The sequence below is a fragment of the Pelodiscus sinensis genome, chromosome 1 (assembly GCF_049634645.1).
Source record: "Pelodiscus sinensis isolate JC-2024 chromosome 1, ASM4963464v1, whole genome shotgun sequence".
NCBI lineage: Eukaryota > Metazoa > Chordata > Testudines > Trionychidae > Pelodiscus > Pelodiscus sinensis.
Window position 1 is genome coordinate 265,814,923 of NC_134711.1, and position 27,214 is coordinate 265,842,136.

The window sequence follows — 27,214 nt, forward strand, 5'->3', positions numbered from 1 at the left end:
CGTGCGGCACAGAGTCCGAACTAGCTGGCATTTAAAAATGGCGCCGGCCAGCTTCATACAAATGAAGCCTGGGAAATTCAAATCCCGGGTTTCATTTGCAAGTGCGGATGACTACATTACCCCGCTAGTTCGAACTAGCGGGGTAGTGTAGACATACCCTTATTATTCTTACAAATAGATAAGTGAAAGGGGGAGAAGAGTTGGATGTGGGGCACGTGGCAGTTGGCAGCTATTATAGCACATAATACTACACTGCAATTTAGAACCAAAAGTAAAGCAGAGAGATGTCAGCAGAAACTCAAACTGGAATTGAGGGTACCTTTTCATTAGTCAATGGTACACTGTTTTTAGTAATAAAGAATCTTACAAAATAAAATTGTAATTGAGCTGACAATATGCGCAGTTCATTCCAAGACACTAAGAAAGATACATTCAAAGTCCCAAAAGGTGTTGCGTGATTATATTTTGTTCCATAATCTGGTAGACTAGTTGTTACTGTATTTAATCATTATAAAATATGAATATTTAAGAAAGATTGTTAATGTTTATGTTAGGACCAAGATGCAAAAGCACTACCTGCTTGGTTTCACCCTCTAGGAGCCTAAAAGAATTGAATTAAGTCGGGTTTTTTGTTTAGTTTTGTTTTTAATGTGGCCAGACCACTTATAACCCCCCTAAATCCATATGAAATCAACCACTTGACCGGCCCATTCAGCGGGCAGATTTGGCCACAGTGACCCTTATGTGCCTTTGCTAGCAGGAAACTCTCTGTTGATGCTCTCCAGGCATCTGGGGGAGTCAGAGCCTGGCAAAGGGACAGGAGAAAAGGTTGTTGCTCTGTCGGCGGGAGCGGGTGGAGTTTGGCAATGATTGATGGGAGCGATGTGACTGAATGAAAGAAAAGCTCCGATTTGCCTAATATTTACTGGATTTAGGCACACACCGAGAGCAAGGGGCGTCTGCTTTGTTGCTGACATCCACTTAAATCAGTTTCGCAAGAGCCAGTCCCTCCTGCTGCTGCAGAGCCAAGCTGCTGCTAACCAAGCAGCGTGCTGAATCGCGGGCAGGCTCTGGGAAGCAGGAACCAGCTCTTGGCAGCTGGCTTGTGCTGGGAGGATTGGAAAGGTAAATAGATTTTTAGAGCAAGTTGAGGACAAGCCACTGAACGCGCGTTTTCTTCCCGGCGGGAGGGAATTGAAACTTGGGGGCTTTTCTTTGAACGGATAAAAGTCTTTGGAGGCGCGGCGAGGAACCCGTCTCTAGGGACAGAGGTAAGGGCTGCAAGCCTGGGGAGCTAAGGAGGTGGGACTCTCCTCTTCCAAGCGTTTCTCGGGTTTTCTTCTCCACAGCTGCACTTGCGGTTCCCACTAAGGTCGGTGCTTCAAAAGCAAACCGATAGTTCATGGCGGGGATTTTGTGGCTCCTAAAGAGACGGCTTGAATCCCTCGGTTGTGGTGCTGAGGGGGGGGGGGGGGATCAAGGCTGCCCATCGCTCCCGCTCTAAAAGAGGCAGTGCGGAGAGAGGGGGGATGGATTTTTTCCGCGGGGCTTGGTGCCTTTTGTAAGGGGGAGCTGGCGCCTGTCCTTTTAAAGGTCCCCTCCTCGCTTAACAAGGGGGGGGGTCCCTTTCTGATCTTTGCCCAGTGCGGGGAGAAGGGCCCCCTGATCCCGCGAGGGTCCTAGGCCGGGGCAGCTGGAAGGTTTACCCGGCACCCAACCAGCCCCGAGAGCTGAGGCGGGCCAGGCGCTGGCGTCTCCTAGCCGCGCAGACATCCCCGCGTGCAGCCGGCCACGTGCTGGGTGGCGGCGGGGCTGGCGCTGCACCTGGAGGGCCGCCGCGGGGCTGATCCCCGTCTCCTGTCTTCTCTGTTGAAGCGGCGCCGCCTGGCTCTGCCCGGCTCCCGGCAGCGGCGATGCACCGACCCCACCTCTGGAGCCTGCTGGCTCCCGCTCTGCTGCTCCTCAGCTGCTGCTGCGCCGCCTGGGAGGAGAAGGGGTCCCCGCGCCCCAGCGGCGTCTCGCAGCAAAGCCCCCTGGCCCCGGGGGCCGCGGTGACCCACACCGCCCGCACGCCCGGCCTCCGGGGCTCGGGCTCCAACGCGTCAGGCCCGGCGGGGCCCGGCGGGAGCCGCTCGCCTTCCCTGCCCATGTGCACCGGGCAGACGGGGCTGAAGGACACTTTCAAGTACATCAACACGCTGGTGTCCTGCCTGGTGTTCGTGCTGGGCATCATCGGCAACTCCACCCTGCTGCGCATCATCTACAAGAACAAGTGCATGAGGAACGGGCCCAACATCCTGATCGCCAGCCTGGCCCTGGGGGACCTGCTGCACATCACCATCGACATCCCCATCAACGTGTACAAGGTAAAGCGGCCGGCGCCCGGGCTGACTGGCCAGAGGCGGGGACGTAGGGACATCCCCGCTCAGACAGGTGGCGCTGGCAGGAGTTGTTCCACAAACGATTCTTCAACAGCGTTACCCCCCTCCACACCGCACTGTGTCCAGTCGCCTTTTTTTAAGATAAGGGTGCCAAGTGCAGTGGCGCCTGCTGTCTCAAAGGGATAGATGTCACCCATCATCTAATATAAAACAGCCAAGAAAGGGGAGGTGATTTAGTTCACCCCCTAGTAGAGGGGTAGCAAAAAGCATGCTAAATAAATGGTCCCGCTGGCCCCCATACGGGAGAATTTTAGCTGGGGATGAAAGGGGGGGGGGAAGAATGAGTGTTTAATTTTAATAATCGGATTGACCTACTAGGGATGGATTTACTCACCTGCTTAAAATTAAGCAACCCCTGAAGTGCTTTGCTGAATCTGGGCTTCCTTCAGAAGAAATGGCACAAAGAAAAACTGGCTCCAGCCTTGGCCAGTGGAAGTTTCCTACAAATTCCCATGTGTGGATCTGAGCCCTGGTTCACAAATTGTGGCTGCCTTCTAGGAAGGGACATGGTGCACCCTTGGCATTATAAAGAATCCCTGTGCCAGAGCTGTGCCTAGGCTGAAAGCTCTCCTTCCCCTTTCTTTTTCCCTCATCTGCCCCAGAGCAGTTAGTGAAAGGTTTGTAACTGTGGGTGTGATTGACTTTTGAATAAAGCTACAATATAACTACTAGAGCGCATTAAATAATCTCTCTTCTACCCAGTCATTGCAGCGTATTTATTATTATAATTATTAATTCATAATAATGTATCAGGCAAGATCAGGCTCATTGTGCTGGACAGTGAACATATAAAATGATAGCTTCAGGGAGTTGCTGAGTTAGTTTTTACAGGATAAACTAAAAAAAACCAACAAATAGTCTGGTAGCACTTCAAAGACTAACAAAACATGTAGATAGTATCATGAGCTTTGGTGGGCACAGCCCACTTCTTCAAATGATGTGTCCTAGTCTAAATATCAGAGTATCTTATAGAGATTCAAAGTAAACAAGCAGATCTATTCTTCACTCCTTACCCCACTAGCAGTTTAGAAGTTTTGGGTTTGGATATTATTTTAATTTGGGAAAACTTATGTTGAAAATATCGGGTTTTAAGTTAGTCTGTGATTTGTGCTCATTCTGAGGATGTTGAAGTGAATCTTTATGCTTGCTTATAAACAAAAGCTGTAGTATGGGAAGGGATTTTGAGGTCCTCTGATCCAATACCCTGTACTCATTGCAGGCTTGTCTTCACTACCAGCTTTACTGTGCTGTAAATTTCTTGCTTTCAGGGATGTGAAAAAACATCACCTCACCTCAAGTGCAGAAAGTTACAGCACTGTAAAGCAGTGGTCTCCAACCTTTTTAATCACAAGATCATTTTTTGAATTTGTCAGTCTAAGATCTACCTCAAATGCAAATACCCCTGCTCTCCTCCCCACCCTGCTCCACCCCTTTGCCGAGGCCGCACCCTCCTCACTCTGTGAAGATGGGCTCATTCTGTGAAGATGGGGTGCAGGGGAAGGGGACAGAGTGACACCAATGCCCTCTGCCTCTGTCTTCCCCACTCTGCACAACAAGCAGGAGGCTCTGGGCAGGAGCAGCTGAAGTGCAGCCACTTGATAGCCTCCCAGCCAAACCAGTCAGGATTACCTGTCAGAGGCTCCAAGATCTACTGGTAGATCCTGATCTACTGGTTGGTGACCACTGCTGTAAAGCACCAGTGTAAACATGCTCCCACCACTGTGAGTTGTTCTCTTGTGGAAGTCGTTTACTTAGTGTAGGTCTACACTGCAACACTATTTGGAAATAACTAGAACTATTCTGAAAAAACTTAGTCCATGTCTGCACAGGAGGCAGTTATTTCAAAATAGTGTCAAAATTCTGTCAAGCTGGAGGACTTCTTGCTCCGACTCCTGTAACCCTCATTGTACAAGGAATAAGGGAAGTCAGAGAAAGAGTGCTCTAATTTTGAAATAAGCTATTTTGAAATAAGATACTCAATTGACATAGCTCAGTTTCTTAACTTATTCCGAGTTAAGCCCTGCAGTGTAGATGCACCCTTAGACTGCTGAGAAAGCTCTCTCCCAGCAATGGTGCCACAATCACCCTGCCATGTTAAAGCAATGCTGTGGCAGCACTTTAAGCTTAGCAGTGTAGATAAAGCCTAAGTATTATCTAGCATTCTTGACCATCCCTAGCAGGTGTTTCTCTCTAACCCGCTCTTAAAATTTTCCAATGATGAAAATTCCACAGCCCCCAGGGCAATTTATTCCACAGCTTATCTACCCTGACAATTAAGTTTTAATAATGTCCAACCTAAACTGCTCGTACTCCAATTTAAGCCCATTGTTTCGTGTCCTATCCTCAGAGGTTAACGAGAAGAATTTTTTTCTCTCCTCCTTGTAAAAATTATTTATGTACTTGAAAACTATTATCATATCCCCTTTCAATCTTGTCTTCTCCAGACTAAACAAGCCCAATCTTTTTAATATGTCATGCTGACTGGAGCATTCTATAATAACTTCCCCCAGTCTTTCAGTTATAAACTTTAGAGACAAATTAATTAGAATTACACCAGGGATAAATTTGACTCTCAGTATTTTATTTAGACCATCATTGTACTATATATTCATCAGTGTTTCTACAAAAAGAGGTGATGGTTTTCTGACTGATTGTGCGTGTTAAATAAATAGGTATCAAATTTTTAAAAAACTTTTTAAAAGAAAAGCTATGAATTGACAAAATGACACTGTAGTAATAAATGATTAGGGGTATGGAATGGCTGACATATGAGGAGAGAGTAATAAGACTGGGATGTTTCATCTTGGAAAAAGACAGCTAAGGGAGAGGTATGACAGAGGTCTATAAAATCATGTGGAAAACATAAATAAAGAAGAGTTATTTACTCTTTCCCATACAACTAGGGGTCACCAAATGGAATTACTAGCTAGCAGGTTTAAAACAAACAAAAGGAAGTACTATCACACAATTCACAGTCATCCTGTGGAACTCCTTGCTGGAGGATGTTATACAGTGGGTTCAGAAAATAGCAGTTGCCCCTTTTGTACCTCCTCCCCGCCCTCCCCCCCCAATCGGTAGGCCTGATTCAATATCTTTTATCAGACCAACTTCTGTTGCTGAGAGAGATAAACTTTAGAGTGACATAGAGCTCTTCAGGTTTGGGGAAAGTACTCACTAAATACAAGTTGGAACAGATTGTTTAATATAAGTAGTTAATGCACTGTAAGAACCAGTCAAGGTAAAGTGACCTGTTAACATCTCCGCAGTCATAAAACAAAAAAGGTGGTTAGTGGATTACAGATTATTTTAATATGCCATAAATTCAGTGTCCTAAAACTATGATTTTTAATGTCTATAAAAGTTGTACATTTAAGCTCTCAGGTTCATCTTTTGAAAGTGTTGTACAGATTTCTTTTGAGGATGAGGACTGAGATGTCAAATATGGAATGATTATTACGTGAAAAGTGTTTGCCCACAGGTGATGTGATTTTTTTGTTTTTAACATTTCTCTGAGTTCAAGAATGAGTGGTTGATTGGTTCCGCCCACAAAGACGTTATTGCAACTACTGAATTACACTGGGCTCTTGCACACGGTGGATTCTTTACAGTGCTAAGGGTGCATCATGCCCCCTCCTAGAATGCAGCCACAATTTGTGAACCAGGGCCCAGATAGCCACCTCACAGTTTAGGGAGGTATACAACCTGTAAACTTTCAGTACATTTGTTCAGTAGTTTGTAATATTAATTTTCTTATACTTACATCATAATATTTGTATGTTCCAGCAGATTTTATTGATTTAGCTTTGTATGACCGCAGAGGGGCCTCTTGTGAAGTGTCCTGGACCTTCGCTCTTCACAACTGCTACTTTCCCAGGCCACATGTGGCTGGGAGAAACAGAGCCTTGACTCTACTCTCCCCAATCATGCACTGGCTGATAAAATTAGCCAATGTGAGACAGGAGGAAAATCTGCACCTGGTATGAGGCTGTCACAGATTGTTCCCCCGGCCTGCCAGAACTAGTAGAAAAGCAATTGCCACTCTTGAGTCGCAAGTACATCGTAGGGCTCTTCCTAGGCACCAAAGCTAAGGGGCCATGAGGATTACAACAGAAACCAGCGAGCAAAAGCTCCGTCTACCCTTGTATATGATAATCCTCTCTTCTGAGTGTATTTTAATAACTACGTGCAAAACCATGCAGGAGAATGTTATTTAGATTGCAAAGTCAAGTATGCAAAAGTTAGGAAACACCATGTTTGTGGTAGACCATACAATCTTAATTTGGTCTCTTGGTCATCCAATCTGTGCACGGAAAGTCCACGGATCATCTGAAAAATTTAATGTGTGATCATATAGTTAATGATAATAATGCATGTATGCAGCCCTAAAGTAATGTTGCCTGGGAAATAATCAATTTGATATTTCCTAACTTCACCAAACCAAGATACTTATTACTATTACAAATTTCAGCTATTAGCCCCATGGTATTGCAGATGCAGAAAAAGTTGTAATTTTTTTCTACAATGGGAAATGTACAGTATTTTCACTCTTTTCAATGTCTGAACCAATTATGTTGAGATTTCGCAAACCTCAGTTCTAGACAGATACTAGGTATGGAAAACTTCTGTCCCTAAAGATTATATTTTTATGCTGTTTTCTGTATAATGTAAATATTTTCAAAGAGCAAATTAAGGGCATGAAAATGTAGCTGCTTGGTCATTCTTTAAGAACACAATGGAGATTTAACCCCTGGGTGGGCAATAAAAAGGCATACCGAGTTCACCATGCAGCTCACCATGCGGCTGTTAAGGACTATAGTTGACTATCCAGTAAGCAAATCAAATTGATTATCAGATAGAGGCAGCAAAAATTCATCGACTACTTGATTAGTCAATTACATGACACTTAACATTCTTAGTTTACCAGGGTGAGCCTCTAGGGGGCTGCTGCCACTATATTTACCTGCACCTCCGCAGGTACAGGTGAACGCAACTCCCATTGGCAGGGAATAGCGATCCATGGCCAATGTGATCCCCCTGTACTTGTGGAGATGCAAGTAAATACGGCAGTGTGGGGGCCCACTAGAGACTAACCCTGGCAGACCGGATCCGGCCCATGGGCTGGTATTTGCCCACCCCTAGTTTAACCTATGGCCCGGTATAAGTGGGAAATTGATCAGAATAGCTATGATGGAATAAATTATTTTGAATATGGACATTCCATCCCAAAGTAAGGGTTTGTCTACATTATGGCTTAAGTTGATGTAAGTTATGTCACTCAATAGTTATGAAAAAGCCACCCTCTGCTACGGATGTGAAAGGTTAACCAGTTAACTGATAGGCCTCAGTTCTGGTTAACTGGTAATCAGTGGGGACTAGAGCATCTCCCTGCCTGCCACAGGCAGGGTACTGCTACAACCCCACAGCAGGTCTGGCTCAGATAGAGGCTGCTCTCTAGAGCAGCCCCTGTCCACAGGGAGCCTGTGCCCACTGCGGACAGAGGCTGATCCAGCCGGGGTTGGGAGTCAGGAGCCAGCGGCAGCCCCTGCCCAACTCAGTATGCCCCTTTAGTCAGTTAACTGGTTAATTGTTAGGTTAACCTAATGTTTAACCAATTAACTGAGATTTTACGTCACTACCCTCTGTGTGACGTAAGTTACTGTCTCCCACTGGCATAGTTTCTGTCTCTTATTGAGGTGCAGAGTGTAATGATGATGAGAGAGTAATTCTGATCATGGATATTTGTGTAAACATGTAATCTCTGGATGTTTTTAGCAAAGTTTACACGGGGGGGGGGGGGGGGGGGGCGGGGAGCCAACTCCCCACAAGCACTGGAGCCTGTTTCTCTTATATGTAAGATATGGGGAAATTTGTCCATGCAGTATATCGAAACCGTTTTCCAAGCAGCTTAGTCTGGGTCACTTATATTTGCAAAATATCATTAGATTTTGTAAATTCAGTGTACAGTTTTTGCCAGTTTATCTGTCCACTTATTCACTTATTACATAAATACTTGTGACCAACACCACTACCAATTCTTTTCTCCTGCTTAGTCTTGGCTTCTCCTCTTGTGTTTGTGCCTTATGGGACCCCAGCTCATTGGGAGCCAACACATCCATCCAGGCTTCTTGTCCAAGACTGCAAGAGAAGTGATTTTACAACTGTTTACCTTTCAAGGTCTCTCCTTAGTGTTTATGGGGTTATTTTCTCTTTGGGGCTGTCTTTGTAATTACCCTTAAAGTAATATTTTTACACAAACAAGAATTTAAAAACAAAATGAAACCAAAAGACATTATTTGCTGAACATAATTGGATTTACATTTTTCATCTGCTAGACTAAATAAGACATTCTCAGCTTAGAGAAAAAGAAATGCATATGTCTAAAAACCAGATCTTGGCTCCAATAGCTAAGTTAATCTTAATAATCTTAAGTGCTTGAACTGAATATTGTGTAATTTTATCTCATTCATTAAGAATAGTTTATTGGTAAAACCTAGAATTTGAAACTGTTGTTCCTGTGAAAGACTGAAAAATCCTTTGCCGTCAGTGTTTATATTGGTGTCCATTACATCAAATGGTAATATACTAGCTTCTTTGGATGTATCTATTAGGGTAGTAAAGGTATAACAGGTTAACTGGTAAGCCTTACCCTTAGGCTTCGACTTCATTGCGCTCTCTTGCGCAAGAACACATGCAAATGAGCCGCCATTTTTGCGCCTGGAGTTGTGCAGTTCTCCTCTAACATTCTCTCCTTCCCCCACCCCAACCCTATCCCCACACATACACATTCCCCCTCTCTCGCTCAGGGCTGAATCTAAATAAATACAGGCAGTCCCCGGGTTACGTACAAGATAGGGACTGTAGGTTTGTTCTTAAGTTGAATCTGTATGAAAGTCGGAACTGACGTACAGATTCAGCCGATGCTGAAACTGAACAGTTTCAACAGCGGCTGAATCTGGATGCCAGTTCTGACTTACATACAGATTCAACTTAAGAACCGCAGGCGTCCCCAAGTCAGCTGCTGCTGAAACTGATCAGCGGCTGATTCCAGGAAGCCGGGGGCAGAGCAACTCTGCCTAGGGCTTCCTGTAGTCAGCCGCTGGTCAGTTTCAGCAGCGGCAGACTTGGAGACACCTGGGGCAGAGCAGCTGGGGTGCTGCTGGGTTGCTCCAGTAGCGCCGAGGAGCGGCGCTACTGGAGCAACCCAGCAGCATCCCAGCTGCTCTGCCCCAGGCATCCTGATTCAGCCGCTGCTGAAACTGACCAGTAGCGGCTGAATCAGGACGCCTGGGGCAGAGCAGCTGGGGTGCTGCCGGATTGGTCCAGTAGCACCGAGGAGCGGCGCTGCGGGACCAACCCAGCAGCGCCCCAGCTGCTCTACCCCAGGCGTCGTGGGCAGAAAAGCCTGGTCTGCTGGGGAGGAGGGGGCACTAGCTGCGCCCCCCCTCCCACCCAGCAGACCAGGGAGACGCGGAGCAAAGCCGCGGAGGATGCCCGCAGCGGGACAGCCCAGGCGCGCCGCGGCTGTCCTGCTGCGGGCGTCCTCCGAGGCTTTGCTCCCCGTCTCCCTGGTCTGACCAGAAGACCAGGGAGACGGGAAGCAGCTTTTCTCGCCCCGCCACTCCCGTCCTCCGGGGCGAGAAAAGCCCCGTTTGTAACTGCGGATCCGACGTAAGTACATCTGCCTGTACATAGTCTAGCCCAGAGCTACTCAACTTTGGAAGCCCCGGGGGCCACATTGATACTCACAGCACATGTGGAGGGCTACAACTTAAAGTGTGGTTGCATATACATGAAAATATATATGCAAATAGCTTCTTTCACACTGATGGGCATGAATACAAAGATTAAGGCAAGACTACACAACATGGGTCCTATATTAATAAAATGCAGTATTTACCCAATTTCCTCCCATATGACAGCACTTTTAATGAGCAATGACAGTCCAGGAATGTAACTACAGGCAGTCCCCGACTTACGTCGGATCCGCAGTTACGAACGGGGCTTGCCCCGGAGAACACGGACTGCGGGACCTCGCGGTCCTGCCGCCCGTGTACTCCTGGGCGAGAAAAGCTGCTCCGCGTCTCCCTGGTCTGCAGACCAGGAAGACGCAGAGCAAAGCCGCGGAGGGGCTCCGGTAGCGGGGCAGCCCAGGCGCACCTGGGCTGCCCCGCTGCCCGAGCCCCCCCGCTGCTTTGCAAAGCCTCGGGGAAGCCAGCAGTGGAGCAGCCCAGGCACGCCTGGGCTGCCTCGCTGCCCGAGCCCCTCCGCGGCTTTGCAAAGCCTCGGGGAAGCCAGCAGCGGAGCAGCCCAGGCGCCCCGCAGCTGTCCCGCTGCTGGCGTCCTCAGAGGCTTTGCTCCCCGTCTCCCTGGTCTGCTGGTAGACCAGGGAGACTGGGAGTAAAGCCGCAGAGGACCCAGGCGGCAGGACCGCGATGCATCTCGGTCCGCCGCCCGCGTCTTCCTGGTCTGCTGGGGTGGGAAGGGCGCAGCTAGTTCGCCTCCCCCCCCCCCAGCAAACTAGGCTTTTCTCCGGATGCCTGTGGCAGAGCAGCTGGGGCGCTGCCGGTTGGTCCCGCAGCGCTGCTCTGGGCGCTACTGGACCAACCCGGCAGCACCCCAGCTGCTCTGCCCCAGGCGTCCCCAAGTCAGCTGCTGCTGAAACTGACCAGCGCTGACTACAGGAAGCCCGAGGCAGAGTTGCTCTGCCCGGGGCTTCCTGGAATCAGCTGCTGATCAGTTTCAGCAGCAGCTGACTTGGGGACGCTTGGGGTTCTTAAGTTGATTCTGTATGTAAGTTGGAACTGGCAGTCAGTTTCAGCAGCGGCTGAATCTGGACGCCAGTTCCGACTTACATACAGATTCAACATAAGAACAAACCTACAGTCCCTATCTTGTACGTAACCCGGGGACTGCCTGTACTAAAACGCATATCAACCGAAGACCATTATATTGACCACTTTTTTCTTTTGGCTCCCACCCATGGGCTATGTTTTGAGCCCCACATAAATCCAAACTGCTTCGCAGGCCGCAAACAAATGAGTTGCAGGCCGCATACGGGCCACGTGTTGAATAGCCCTGGTGTAGCCCTTTCTGAATTTTATTGTTATTAATGGCTTAGAGCTAGATAAGGCATGTTTAAGAGAACTGGATTTCTTAGTTATGATTTACACCACAGGTTGGGAACTCCTACTCGCAGGCCACACACTGTTCATCAGGTTAGTTGCAGGTGGGCTGCCAGATGGTTTGTTTACTGGAACATCTGCAGACAAAGAGCTCTGCAGCTCCCAATGGCCATAGTTCAATGTTCCCAGCCAATGGGAGCTGTGGGAATTGGCATGGGCCTGGCCACTGCTTCCTGCAATTCCCATTGGCTAGGATCAGTGAACCAGGGCCACTGGAAGCTGCAAGTGGCCATGCCTGGCAATGATCTGGTAAACAAACCATGTGGCAGCTTGCCAGGAGCTAACTCAGACAGAACCACATGGGGCTGGTGCACTGGGGGTTCCCATTTACACCATTCCACGATGCAGCCTCTCTCTCTCTCTCTCTCTCTCTCTCTCTCTCTCTCTTTTTCTGTATTTATTTAGTCTTTGCAAAATATGTGGCAATCACCACGTGTTGGGTAGATATAAAGCACTGGCAGACACCACTTGGCACATAGGAAATTATTTTTGTTTGCACTTCAGTTTGACTCATGAAAATATTCAGATATTTCTCTTCCTTCCCCATTCCCAGAAATATACTTCCTATATCCAAAGTATTTGTAGAAGAAGATCTTTCTTTAGGAAATCAGTTTTCTCTTTTATATTCCATTTTGAATCTTATTAACATTTTACTTTTTACAGTAGAAAAGTTTGTGGCATAAATACATCTAGGGTTCTACTTTACTAACAATAAATACTGTTCATATATTTCGGAGGGATAGCTGTGTTAGTCTGTATCTGCAAAAACAACGAGGAGTCCTGTGGCACCTTAGACTAACCAATTTATTTGGGCATAGGATTTTGTGGGTAAAAACACTTGGTCAGATGCATACAGATGGATACATCTGACAGAGTGGGTTTTACCTATGAAAGTTTATTCCCAAATAAATCGGTTAGTCTAAGGTGCCATAGGACTCCTTACTGCTTTCCACTGTTCATATGGACTAGGGATGTTAAATTCAGATTAATCAGCTAATCAAATATTCAATGCGGTTTGCATCGATTAGTTGATAAGAACGCTTCCGCCCAGGGCTGTTGCTATACTTCAAAGGTGAAAGTGCTGTGGGGAGCCCAGGGCCAGAGGGGGACTCAAGCAGTCCCCTGCAGTGCCACATGTAGCCCGGGGCTAGCAGGGGAGTCCCCAGCTGTCCCCGGGCTCTACCCGGCACTGTCGCTTTGAAATGCTGCGTGGAGCCCTGGCCCCAGGCTGCATATGATGTTTAAAGCGGCAGCACCGCATGGAGCCCAGGGTCTGGCACCAGGGTCCAAGTGGCACTGCCGCTTTGAAGCACCCTCCCTTCTTCCCTCCCCACCCCTTGCTGCCTCTTTCTGATAGAGACAGCAAGGAGGTGGGAGGAAGCAACTAGTCAACTAGTGTGTCCACTATCTGATAAGCATTTACTTAATTGGACAGTCGATCACATCCCTAATATGGACAGTCTTTTTTCCTGTTTTCCTGAATAGTGTTTACTCTCGATTTGAGCTAAAAATAATTGCTGTCCCTATTTCCACAAAATTTACAAATTCAAATGCTTCAATTATTTTGCTGGTATAAGCCTGATTCTGAAGGAAACATCTGTAACTCTGCAACTCAGTTGAGACAGAGACAAAAGTAATTGAGAGATGTAATTCCTTGTTGGCAGCGAATGCTTCGGGTTCCTGTGTGTCTGTATCTTGTAGACTGTGATGTACAGGATACCCATAACATTTGTAGAGAGTTATGAATACTAGACTTGTTCAGAATGGATTCAGTAACATGACTCCTTACTGAATCTCAAAGGGTCGCCTCTCCTGTACACTCTTTGTCATTATAGTTTCTGGCATTTCCTCAGTTGTGGATGGACTTGTTTCAATGAGGATTTGAAAGATTTGGCTCATACTAGGACATAAATCTAGGCCATCTCAGCTCACAGCAGAGTATAGTGGTTTTTCATCATGTGGCCCATGAGGTTCACAGACAGTATCTAAGATTCACAAAGGAGCCCTGTCACGGGGCGGGACTCACCGCTGTGGCACCTCCTGCTGGCAGCTCCAGGGAATTAATTTCTTTAACCGCAGGGTTCCTCCTTCTGGCAGGTGTCTCCCTCATCTGAGCACCACGCTGATATTCTGGACTCCCATTGCTCGCAGACCACTGTGTCCTCTTTGTGACATTGCCCTCTGTCAATGCCCACTACAGTGGTCTTTTACCCCCCTTCCAGGGGTGAATCAACTGTCCTCAGTTTCACCTGCTACTGTGGCTCAAAATCTAGCTCCTCTGCCTCAGGGGTAAACCGCAGTCTATGGGCCATGATCCCCTTCTGGGGGGGCGGGCATACCACCAGTTCCCAGTCCAGTTTCACCTACCATTGTGGCCAATGGTGGCCCTAAAACCTAGTCCCTTTGCCTCAGGGGCAAGCCACTATATTTGGTGGCACGGTGTGGTATAAGGGGAAAGGGAGGAACCCAAGCCCTCCCACTACCCTGGGTCCCAGCATAGGGACCCTCTGGTGGCAGCTTTGTCCTGCTCTCCTTCACTTTCTTTTAACTGCCTCCTGTTCCCTGGCCCACTTCCCCATGACCTCTGCAACTAGCTTGTGTCAAGGCCTGCAGCCTGGCAGGTAACAAGCTGGAGCCTCCCTCTCTCTCTGGAGCCCCTGAGGTTGCCCAACATTGCTCTTTAAGGTGCTCCCTCTTGGTAACCAGTTCTGCATCCTGCACTGGTCAGGATCCAACTGTTCACTCTCTGTTGAACAGCTCCTTATATTCTGAGCTGCCTCAGCAAGCTGCCCTCTGATTGACTCCAGATTTTAATCCCTTCCAGCCAATGTGGGGGCAGCCACCCCACCACATGCCCACATCTCCATTTGAAATTTTGTAGAGGTCTGCAAATGAAAAAAAAAGGATGAAAACCATTGGCATGGTAGATACATCAGGTCATGTTAAACTAAAATTGCAACAAATAGCACCTCATTATGTTGAAAACACTCTAAATCCACGTATTCATGTAGTAGGACTGTTCTTCCCCATGACCCTAAATGAGCCCCTAAGGTTTATTACAACTGATGTAATAACTAGGGATGTTAAATTGCAGTTGTCTGGCTAATCATGTAGTCGCTACAATTTGGTCAATAAGGGCCAAGCCACCCATGCTGCAGCTCTGTATTTTAAATGTAGGAAGAGCTGTTAGGCTCTTGCATAGGCGCAGTGTCCTGGACCAGCCCAAACCGGGATTGCTTGGTCCTGGCTCGCACTGAATCCAGCAGCCCCTGTTCATGGCAGCCAGAGCTGGCCTCAGACTTGCACGTGACCAACTCGGACTGCCCCAAACAGGGTCTGCTTGGCGGCAGCACCCCCTGTCTGCAGGAAGGCCTCTACGATAGAGGGAGCAGGGGATGGGAGGCAGCACCAGGGAGATTGTGCTGGGGGGAATCAGCTTTTAAGACACCTCCCTCCACCACTAGCTCCTGTGCACCGCCCTTCTCCCCCCGCAGCCTCTTATAGAGGCAGAAGGGGGAAGAGAAAGTGAGTAGTCAATACTCCACTCAACTAGTCAACTACTCGCTGACATCCCTAGTAATAACGTAAATAAATAAATATTCCTCTCACCTATGACCTGTCATGAAACATAAAAATATTAAAGAGTAAAAGTATATACAATCGCACTGGATAAATGTTCAACAAAAGGTCATTTGTACCTGATGCTAAAACTTTCTGAGTGATGATTCATCTCAGATTACTTCCTCCATGTCTAGCAAATAGGGATTGGCCCTGGGCATTTACAAGAGTGAAAGCAATGAGCACTCAAGCCAAATACGAAGTAACATCAAAAGGTCCATCTCCACCATCAGGGTGTGATTACTATAAAAAATGAGGATGGGGAAAATAAAACAGAAGGATAATGCTTTGGATCCTCCAGGCTCCAGCAGGTCAGGGCTGAACCCTCAATGCACATCCCAGTCAGCAGCACCAACTTTCTAATGTGCCTTCCCCGATGTGTGCACCACACTCACTCCTCCTGGTCCCACCCTAGAGCCTCCTGCATGCTGCATAATGCTGCTTCCCACAGCTCCCCTTGGCTGGAAGTGGCAAACCACAGTCAGTGGGAGCTGCAAGATTCCTTGGCTATGAATTCTTTTAAGTAAACAAAGTGGCACGGGCCCGCTAGAGGCTTTCTCAAAGCGGCCCTGCAACCCACTTGGAGAAACACTGTTCTAAGGTAGTGATTCCCAACTATGTTTCCTTGCCCTGAAGGGCTTCATTGAACCTTACATATTCAAAGAGAAAACTATCCAAAGAAATATAAAAATTGAAATTGTTAATCATACCTAGTATTTTCTCTTTGCAGCTCCTTGCAGGGGACTGGCCGTTTGGAGTTGAAATGTGTAAACTGGTACCCTTCATTCAAAAGGCATCAGTGGGCATCACTGTGTTAAGTTTATGTGCCCTCAGCATTGATAGGTGAGACCTATTTCATTGTTACAAAACTCTGTTTTCTTTAAACGGCCAACTTCTGCTTCGTGTTCAACTAATACTACAAGCAACAACGTAAAAAATTGTTTAAAAAGGTAACCGTGTAACCACTAAAAATCTTAGCAGTTACACAGTTATATACATGGCGGGCTCTGCAGTTTAAGGCTTAGCTTCATACTGCAGAGCCTGCAGTGAAGCCTCCCCAGGAGCAGGACTGGCAGAGGCTGCCAGCTCTGCTCTTGGGCTGGGGAGACTGAGCTGCTGCAGCGAAGCCACCTCCCCAGGTGCAGTGCCAGCAAGGGCTGCCAGCCCCGCTCCTGGAAAGGCTTCACTGCAGACTGTATAGCCAGCTCTCAGAGAGCCACAGTGTGTAACCTGTGGCAGGAGGGCCAGGCTGGGCTGTGCTTGTCACAGACGGGCCGGAGCAGCCCCATGCCCAGAGCGGCCAAATAGCTGCTCCAGCCTCTACCGGTTAACCCGTTAACTTTTTACATTCCTAGCATTGACTCCTATTTATATCAGTTTAACAGAGGGCAAAATTTAACTCGTAATCTAATAAGTTTCCCTGTTGATATTTAGGTATCGAGCAGTTGCTTCCTGGAGCCGCATCAAAGGAATTGGGGTGCCAAAGTGGACTGCCGTCGAAATTGTATTGATCTGGGTTATGTCAGTAGTCTTAGCTGTTCCTGAAGCTATAGGTTTTGATATACTTGTTATGGAATACAAAGGAAAGCATCTTAGAATCTGTATGCTTCACCCCACACAAAAAACATCCTTCATGCGGGTAAGACATTATCTTTTTAAACAAGAGAATCCTTTTCCTTAATCAATACCTGAATCTAGTTTCCTCAACAATCTAAAAGTACAAAACTTCCTAGGTTTTTCTTGTCATTAATTATTAAATGAATTGTTTAGTAGAAGAGTTTATAGCAGAGGTGGGGAACTTTTTGGGGGGCTGGGGGCTGCCTACCCACAAAAAAAATCAGTCACTTGTACACAAGTGAGAAGCAAAAAAAACCAAAACAAAACCCTCACTGACTTGGCCCCAGACTGAGAAGGAGAAAGACATTCTCCACATTCTCTCACACACCAGAACCTAGGGGGGCCCATCCTAGTAGATTTTGTGTGTTCCAGTCCCGCTGTGGATAGCAGGGGGGCTGGAGCACCAGTGTGGGCTCCCCAGTGTGGGGGCGGGAGGGCATGAGCCTTGGGGGCTGAATCCAGGCAAGCCGGGGGCCACTTCCAGCCCCTGGGCCTGAGGTTCCCCACCCCTGGTGTATAGAAACCTTTGTCGCTGACTTATGTTCTTATGACTTACTGTGTTGCTTTGGGCAAAGTCCTTAATCTCTGTTTCCTCATCTGTAAAAAGGGACAATGATGCTTTTATCTCATTAGTGCTGTTAGAAGGATTGATAAATCGTTAATTCAGGCTTGCAAAATGCTGAACTAATATGTTCTATTGTTTTCCCCCTTTAGCTTTACAAGACAGCTAAAGATTGGTGGCTGTTTAGCTTTTATTTTTGTTTACCCTTGGCCATCACGGCAGTTTTTTATACTCTGATGACCTGTGAGATGTTAAGAAAGAAAAGTGGAATGCAGATTGCTTTAAATGACCACTTAAAACAGGTAAAATATGCAATGAAAACACTGCTGAGTTTTCCATGAGATTACAGTAAAACCTTCACTAATCCAAACACCACATCATTAATGCACTCTGAAAGAACAGTCCCTGCGTTGTTTCTCAGGAAACATTTATGAGCAGTATTGTCAATCCCAGCTGTTCAAAAATTATAAGTCAGGCCCCCAAAATTATGAAATTGTCTTTAAAATGTTGATTCTTTACTAAATTTTGAGTTTTCTGCATTTTGCACCTGTAGAGTTCACATTTTTAAGCTTTTCTTGGCAGCACTGAGGTCTAGAAACTTTTTTATATGAAAGCTGATATTACAATGCATTCCAAGGACTCCAGAAGCTGGGATTTAAGACAGACACCAAATATTATGACACTCACAATAAAACTGAGACGAGGTAACATTGCAGTGCTGTAGTCAGGTATCAGCAAAAATCTTCATTCCAAAATATACTATTTTTACTAGCATACAATGAACAATCATCATAAATAACTAAATCTAAACTACATTTTTAAAATAAAATATATTTGCAGTCCTTGCTTTGTTAATTGTATGTTAGCTTGCATCATAGTTCACAATGCCATTAGTGTAAATAAGATATTAATGTATGTTTCTTGAGATCTTTAAAATTAGACCAAAGAGAAAAGTACTAGATAATATACAGGTGAAAACAATCTGTACCTTGAAGAGGGATGGACTGGATAACTAACTTTTCCACCTGTAATGCGATTGTACGTACTTTGAATTTTCACAGTTGATCAGTAAACATGATGGCTACATCTACCCTGCAGGCTTCTTGTGCAAGAACTGTTTTGCACAAGAGTGCGTCCACATTGCCAAGTGCTTTTGCGCAAGAGACATGCTTTTGCACAAGGGCGTCCATGGCAGTGTGGATGTCTCTTGCGCAAGAAAGCCCCGATGGCCATTTTATCCATAGGGGTCTCTTGCGCAAGAAACCCCTGTTGCCTGTCCACACTGCCTTCTTTTGAGCTATTGCGCAAGAGGGCTTATTTCTCGTGGGGAGAGGAATAACTCTTGCGCAAGAAGCCCTCTTTTCTGATGCTTTACTGTAAATTTACTTGTTCAAGAACGCGCGTGCAGCGTAGACGCTCCACAAGTTTTTGCTCAAGAACCGTCACTCTTGCGCAAAAAGCCTGCAGTGTAGATGTAGCAGATCAGGTTATAAATATGATTAGTTTATGAATAGCAACTACAATAGTTAAAGATCTCAAAATTAATTATTTTTTTAAATAAGATGTTCTAAACTTCACTTATGTACTACACTGGCATTTATTTTTTTAAATTCTACGGTATCATGTGTTTTGCTTTTAGAAGTGAATAACAAAAACTCGAGAGAAACTTTAACCCAGTTCCTTTCAATTTTGTTTTCAGAGACGTGAAGTGGCCAAAACTGTGTTCTGTCTGGTGCTTGTCTTTGCCCTTTGTTGGCTCCCCCTTCACCTAAGTAGGATTTTGAAGCTCACTGTATATGATCAAAGAGACCCCAATAGATGTGAACTTTTGAGGTAAGACATTTATAGTTGAATAAGATAAGGAAAATACCCACCCGGTATTAACATTGTATTCTCCCTAAGCATGCTTTTGTGTTTGCTTTCCCTGATGAAATGATTTTCTCTCGATGACTGAAGATCCTTTTGCTGTACACCCTATGCACTGGACATTTTTGGCATTTCTATTTTTTCCAGATTTACACAGACTTGGAAAGAACTCTAGTATTGATGACCCCAGGGGTTCAAATATCATGAGTCAGGCCCTCCAGTGTCATGGCTTTTTTAGAAATAAGGAGGTTTTATTACATTTCCTGTTGATTTGTATTCTGTTTTTTGAACCTTGGAGCACACTTGAGTCACATTTTCAAGTTTTTCTCTATGACCATTAAGACAAGAAACTTCGCTTTAAAAAAAATGAAAGCTGTGATTCTTATATATTCACATGACTTCTGGAGCCAGGGTTCCTAGACAGGAGACAAATATCATGAGACTAGCAATAAAATTGTGAGTTGTCAACAGTGAGCTTCTTTAAGAGGCTTTCCTCATTTCTCTTACAAAGCCAGAGGAGTCATGCACAAACAATGTGAAGCAACCCTTTCCCAATGAAGGTAACAAAAGACTAGGCCCAGGATTTGAACATGTGTACGTTAGAGATCTACTGTAAGGCCTATGTTGATGGGAGAGCACTCTTGTCAACCTAATTAGACCATCCTCAACAAGTGGCAGTAGCTATGTTGGCTGGAGAGCATATCCCACCGACATAGCACTGTCCACTAAGAATGTTAAAATGCAGTTATCAGGTTAATCGTATAGTCAATACAATTTGTATTGACCATATGATTAGTTGATAGGACTGCTCTGCAGAGCTGCAGTGGGAGTATCTCCAGGAGCCAGCTCGAGCTGGGACTGAGCAGTCCCACGGGGTTCTTGTACATTTCAAAGGCTGAAGCGCAACAGTGGGAACCGTCATGAATGGCGACTGCTTCAGTCCCTGCTCACACTGTTTCCCCTCTGCCCTCCACCAGAGTTTATGCATATCGGATAGTTTGACTAGTTGCTTACATCCTTACTGTCCGCACCGACATTACTGTTAGTGTAACTTATGTTGGTCAGAGCGGGGGTTTTTCACATCCTCAACCAACAAAAAAGTTTTATTGACAAAAGTGCTTGTGTAGACACAGCCTAGGACTGTCCCATGACTGTGCAGTGCACAGTTACTAAGCAGCTACACCAGCAGCATTGGCTGAGCTGGCTCTGGGGGAGGGAGGAGAAGAAATGTCAGAGTGATCTGATGACAAATATGATTCTTTTCTTAATTCAAAGTTAAAGACTGACCTGTCATTCTCAGGATCTATTTGTTAAGGGGACTCTGTACGTCAGTGCAGTGTTTTCCCCACACGCTTCCCTGGGAATCGGCAAAGGGCATTCTGCTAGTCCAGAGATCTATGTGGAGGGACAGAGTAGGCTGTGTTTAAGGTCAGGGAGATACATATGATCCCCTTGTTGCAGCCCTGAGCTTCTGCACTGAGGTTGAACCAGTACAGTCCAAGGTGGAGCTGTAAGAGTGTATGTGACCGTTTAACCAGTAAGCAGATGCTTAGCAGTTAATGGTGTCAGTTACACTCAACGTCCGGAGAAGGCGGCTTCACTGTGGCAGAGCAGCAAAGCCTCCTCCTTGGGAGTGGGGCTGCCAGCCCCTGCTGGCTCGGCTCCACTTCGCTCCCAGGCAGGAAGCTTCACTACCCCAAGGCCTAGGGATACAAGAGGGCCCAGACCTCTCAGCTGTCACCACTACTGCAGCAGCGGTGGCAGCTGGAGCCCTGAACACTTTGAACTGCGGTGGTGCAGCATGCTTCGGGCAATGCTAGGGCTTGTGAGCGGGTGTGTGACATGGCCCAGGTGGTGCTGAGGGCTGGCTGCCCCAGCCCTACCCCTTCTACCCCAAGCCCTGCCCCTTCTGCAGGCACGGAACAGGGCCCCAGCGAGGCTGTCAGACCCACTGAATTCACACCCTTACCCAGCGCTGCTGTTCCTATACTTGGTAGTTAATCATGGGAGGGCTGAGCCTGATATTTACAACTGTGAACTTCAATAAACATTATGAGGAAGTGGTGTATGACTCACATTTACTTTTCACACAGCTTTTTTCTTGTATTGGACTACATTGGCATTAACATGGCTTCGCTGAATTCCTGCATTAATCCAATAGCCCTGTATTTGGTGAGCAAAAGATTCAAAAACTGCTTTAAGGTAAGAGCCTGTATGTATAAGACTGCTTTTCCCCAGGTTAGAAAATGCCTTCTCTCTGAGGGTATGTCTACACTACCCTCCTAGTTCGAACTAGGAGGGTAATGTATGCATACCGCACTTGCTAATGAAGCCCGGGATTTGAATTTCCCGGGCTTCATTAGCATAAGCGGGGAGCCGCCATTTTTAAATCCCTGCTGCTTCGAACCCCGTGTAGCGCGGCTACACGGGGCTCGAACTAGGTAGTTCGGACTAGGGTCCTATTCCGAACTACCGTTACTCCTCGTGAAACTTAGGCCCAATTCTGAAAGCTCTCCCCACAAGTGGACCGCCCATTGAAATTTTAAGAGTACGCAGCATCAGAACAGACTTGTAGAATCAGGCTATAAGTTTGGAAACTGCTGGTCAGCAGAAAAGAAAAATTCCATGAGGCAAGGAATTTTTTACAGTTTACAAGTTGTCCCCCAACTCCCACAGACCAGTCCTGCATTGGCAGAGGGATTGGATGAAATAATTTCTCTTTCCTGCTTTAGAATGAAACAAAGTAGGAAATCACACAATTTTTTATAAAAATCACAGACAAGTGTGACAGGTGCACTTAGGTATTATAACAACCTTAGACATAAAACTAAAAGAGGGGTTATAAGAAGAATGAAAATACTAAATCTTTCATTTCATTTCCAGATACCACAACAATTACAGGTCACATTCTACCCAAGCATATAGGGGATAGTACATTGTTTTTCCTGTAGTATAACAGAGTTATAATGGCCCCTATGTTCTCAGTCAAAGATAGATAATGGCAATATTACAATGCATTATGCAAAAATGTGTATAATAGAAATGTATAAAATCATTATTATTTTTATTTAAAACAGTCATGTTTGTGTTGCTGGTGCCAATCCAAAGACATGTTGTCCCTGGAGGAAAAACAATCCTGCTTAAAGTTCAAAGCTGATGATCATGGATATGATAATTTCCGTTCCAGTAATAAGTACAGTTCTTCATAAAAAGTTTATCCTCTGAAATTAATTTCAGTGTCTTTGAGTCTGACTGACAATTGCTGTTGTAGATTAAGAGAGTAGAACTTTTGAAAAATCTAGTTTTGTGTTTGCATGAATAATAAAAAATGGATTGCCCACAGTTACATAACATTCATAATGATGCATGGTATCATTAGCCATATGCAACATGATGATCATCAGCAGAAACAACTAATTATTAAAGCACTTAAACTCTTTTGAGTCAACAATCCCAGGTCATCCTCACTTCCGTAATATCAGTCATTAGTATTCATTATAAGCGTCTTAGGACCTGGAGTCACAATTATTACTAAATAGTAAACCATATATTTTGTTGAGTGGATCAGACAAAGTAATATTGTATATAACTCTATGTATTATATTTGTAAAGCAGATTGTGTGTCAAATTGTTTTTTTTAATCAAATCCAAAATACTTCATAGCACAGTTTAAACAACAATAAAGTACTTTTATCAGGAATATTACACTACTAGCCGAAAACAATACTATATGGATACACTCATGTTAAAAATCACACTTCTAAGTATTTTTACCTACTATTGTTACAAGTAACATTTAAGGTCACGGCAAATTTTGTTCTCCCATATCAGTTTGTTTAGTAATCGTCCATTTCACTGTTTCTCTGGTTATCTGATATAGTCTTTCAGATAAGAGAGGAGAAAAACATTTTAGATGGTGGCAAATTGGACTGCAGAAGCACAAAAATTCTGGATAGTAGTTGAAATTAGTGCGTTTTTTTAATTGATTAGATTTCAAGTTTACAGCATCTGTTTTAAATAATGGACATTCAAGTAATTGACTGTAGCTTAGCCAAGTTTATTTTTCTAGAGATTACAAATTAAAGTGATTTCTCTTGGGAAAAATCAGAAGCAATCTAAACAATAGTTGGAGAGGGTCCCTTAATATAGCAGATAGTACAAAATTTAGAAGAGGTAGACAGAGCATTTTGGGTTCTAATTGTACTTCTGCTAGATCCTTAAGAAAATATTTACAACTGTACTTAAAAGGCTAGTATGGGCTAGTACTACATCATACTGTCATTCCTGATATTGTTAAGAAAATGTTTTTCTTTCCATGTGTTAATAGCATGTGTGATTAGTTTTGACTTCTGTAAATATTTAGTGAAGCATAATTACATGTAAGATATTAAAATATGGGCAGGACCCTATACAAATCTAGAGAGATTAAGATGCCTATAATAAACATGATGTGTAATGCCAGGAGCACCTCACATTTTGTGTATACATGGCACAATAATGCTTGTCTTGGTAACATTTTAATATAAGCAACTCAGCTTAGTAAAAACATCATTCTTTGACTTTGTATTTCCAATTGATGTCTTGAAGATTCCCCAAAAACTTATTAACACATTTTAAGCAGTAATTTGTGAGCTTTTCCTACAAGTATATACAGAAAACATTTTAAGAGTGAGAAATAATCATTATAATTTAGTATTTGTCAAACTTGGGAATTTTCTTACCTTCCAAATTTCAAGTGAATTCCTCAATGTTCTTTCCTTCAGTAACCTTTACACTTTATCCACTCAGGCTGTGTCTACATTGGCAAGATTTTGCGCAAAAATTAGCGCAAAAGCAATATCTTTTGCGCAAAAACTTGCCGCCTGTCTACACCGGCCGCAAGTTCTTGCACAAGAACACTCACGTTCTGATGTAAGAAATCAGTGCTTCTTGCGCAAGAATTATGATGCTCTTGCTCAGGAATGTTCTTGCGCAAATGTTCTTGCGCAAGAGGCCAGTGTAGACAGGCAGCATGAATTTCTTGCACAAGAAAGACGATGGCTAAAATGGCCAGCGGAGCTTTCTTGTGCAAGAGAGTGTCTACACTGGCATGGATGCTTTTGCGCAGAAGCACATGCCAGTGTAAACGCTCTCTTGCGCAAATACTTAAACGCAAAAACTCTTGCATTAAAAGTATTTGCGCAAAATCTTGCCAATGTGGACATAGCCAAAGTGCTTTAAATATTCTCAGGATAAAAACAGTTTGAATCAGATCTTCAACTTGTGTAAATTGGTGTTGCTCCATTGGAAACTACTGGCATTATGCCTATTTACACAAGCTGAGACTCTGGGAAAGTGGAGGGGTTCCATCATTAGTTTCATCACCCTTTGCCCATAAACCCAACTGCTATAAACTTAAAGAATGAAATACATGGGTTTTTTTTTCCCTTTAATTAGAAACACGAAAAGTCATTCAAGCTATATTCTGTCAATTCCTAAAGTAAAAATAATTCCTTTTCCTATGCACAATTCAGTAATTTGACTAGTATACCATGTAAATATTATGAATGTTCAACACACTGTATGTTCAACACACATTTATTTTATCAATTTTCACGTGCAAACGTGAATTAATGCACATGAAAAACAATTATTTCTGTGAAATGCATTTCATATATTAAAAACGGATAACCAACTGAATCCTAAATTTGATACTGGTCAGTGTTATTTTCATAAAGTTACATCATTACAGTTTTGTTCATGTATTTTTTTTATTTCTGTTTGAAATGTAACTGTTGTATTCTACAACTACGTAGCATGTTTTTTGTTTTTTCTGCACTAATTAGTTCCTTTTAGGTATTACAGACAAAGGGCATGTGCGCTGCTTAATTTTCAAAAAATAATATATACTTCATGGAAAACTTTTATTTTACTTCCAATATTTACAAAACAGTATTTTTCCAGCAACTGTATTTTTCCTTTAATAAAAAAACTTGCTGATTACATAGGTTAAAAAATACAAGGAGAAACACTAGAGAAATCTATGTTCTAGCCAAAAACCAAAGTATGAAGGATGGGATTTGCAAGAGTGCTGAGTGTTGAGATATCAATGAAAGTTTAACTATTGGCTTCCGAAAGAACGGTTAGGCTACAATCTTGGAGCTTTTAAAATATCCATCTGAAATTTGCTACCTGTCTTACCATTCTTAAATAAATAGTAAATGCAAAATTTATTTTCCAGGATGAAGTGTTATCTAGAATAGTGATGAGGTAAAGGGGAGTGAAATTACCTCTGGTATCAAGCTCTAGGCTAGTAGATATCTCATGTATTGTCTATCAGCCATATGGGACACCTGTATACCAAGGAAAAGGTTGTGCACTGTTCTAGTGCAGCCTGACATAGCATGCTAGCCTAATAGCGACCCGGAGAAAGGATCCCAGATTCCTCAACCTGATACCTTGTGCAATGGCCACAGAGGGACTTAAGACTCTATTTCAATTCTTAGGCTAAATTAACAGCCTCAGAGGTGGCTACTATGGATGATGGATAAGCCACCTTTCAGGGAAGCTACCCCACCAGACCTGCCCCTTCTGCCCACAGCACAAACACACACGCACATACAGCTGGAGCCCCAAAGCTGCCCTACTATCCCACCAGACTGGCCAGAGAAGCCCTGCCCCAGCCACTTCAAGCCACCAGCTAGGCTGAGCCCCAGGCCACAAGCCAGCCCCAACACGGGGCCAAGCCACTGGCCTGAGCATCAGCTGCTGGCAGGCCTGAGCTTCTGTCCACCAGCTGAAGTTGAAACCCAACCAGCTTAATGAAAGAGGGGGAGAGGTGGGGCCTTCGGGGCAAAACATGGGTAGGACCACGGCCTAGTATGGGTAGGGAAGGCATAACTTTCCCTGGCCTTTGATACACACTGCTCATGGGAGCTTTGTGCTTTGGCCATCAGTGAGCAGTTGGATTCACTTTTCTCATCACTGCACTCCACACGCAGGGTCTTGTGTGAGTGAAGTGGGTTTCATACTGGGTGCAGTGCACTGATACACTGGTACTGCATTTAGGAAAAGTCGAATGCAAATACAGTGTTAGTGCTCATTGTATTGCTGTTGGTATTTCACTGTCCCACACAACTTTTAATAGACATGGGCTGGCTATACCAAGACACAGATGGAATGTTGTGTGTGTGCCTATATGAAAATGTAAAAATCTTTTTTGTACTTTTTGTACTTTATTACTGTGTATAACCATGTAAAATAATTACATTTTGCTTTCGGTTGTCACTAAACATAGCAACATTTGTGATTGCCATAGTGTAAACAATCTTAATTACCAATAAAATATTTTAATTGCTTCATTGATGTTCTTTGATCTTTCCTTCTCTACAAACACTCACTTATTAAACTGTTTTTCAATGACACTGATGTTAAAAATCTGTGATTTGTAAGAAAGAGTGAGGTTGTTCCACTAAATGAAGGATGGAAATGGTTAAGACTTGAGTATATGCTGCAAAGCTTTCTAATGTTTATCTGAAAATCAATCATGCCTGTTGTATTCCGTGTATTATTTCTTTTTAATAAAAAATGTCAATTGCACGCTCCTCCTTCATACTCATAAATAGTAACACACTGTCCAGCGTTAGGAACATAGCTTGTCATCTGAAGTGGGTTGTGCCCATGAAAGCTCATGATACCATCTACATGTTTTGTTAGTCTTTAAGGTGCTACTAGACTATTTGTTGTTTTTTAAGTTTTTCCTGTTACAGACTAACTCAGCTACCCCTCTGAAGATTAGGAACATAGGTTGAAATTATAAAAAAAGAAAGTTTTACTTTATTATCCTTGATGGCGTAGCTTCAAGGTGGAAATATAGCATGTAGTTAATATGATGGCAATTAACACTTTTCATATTTTCAGATATTTAGAAATTCCTATGCTCACATTTC

The 27,214-nt window shown here is 44.4% G+C and overlaps 1 protein-coding gene across 2 annotated transcripts; it reads left to right on the forward strand.

Moving 5' to 3' along the window:
* Positions 1 to 801: 801 nt before the first annotated feature.
* Positions 802 to 26,630, forward strand: EDNRB (endothelin receptor type B). 2 transcript variants are annotated; one of them, XM_075918841.1, is made up of 8 exons: positions 802 to 1,271; positions 1,876 to 2,366; positions 15,972 to 16,084; positions 16,676 to 16,880; positions 17,573 to 17,722; positions 19,120 to 19,253; positions 21,380 to 21,488; positions 22,364 to 26,630. In XM_075918841.1, the coding sequence occupies exons 2-8, from the start codon at positions 1,914 to 1,916 to the stop codon at positions 22,493 to 22,495; spliced, it is 1,296 nt and encodes a 431-aa protein (XP_075774956.1). In that variant the 5' UTR covers positions 802 to 1,271; positions 1,876 to 1,913; the 3' UTR covers positions 22,496 to 26,630. The 2 variants fall into 2 exon arrangements, with proteins under 2 accessions (XP_075774956.1, XP_075774957.1); XM_075918842.1 differs by having other exon boundaries at positions 802 to 1,125.
* The last annotated feature ends 584 nt before the right edge of the window (positions 26,631 to 27,214 follow it).

Coding starts and splice junctions, on each gene's coding strand:
- EDNRB (XM_075918841.1), top strand. CDS start 1,914: ATGCACCGACCCCACCTCTGGAGCCTGCTGGCTCCCGCTCTGCTGCTC. Junction 17,723..19,119: donor TAAATGACCACTTAAAACAG/GTAAAATATGCA, acceptor TTTTGTTTTCAG/AGACGTGAAGTGGCCAAAAC. Junction 19,254..21,379: donor AATAGATGTGAACTTTTGAG/GTAAGACATTTA, acceptor CTTTTCACACAG/CTTTTTTCTTGTATTGGACT.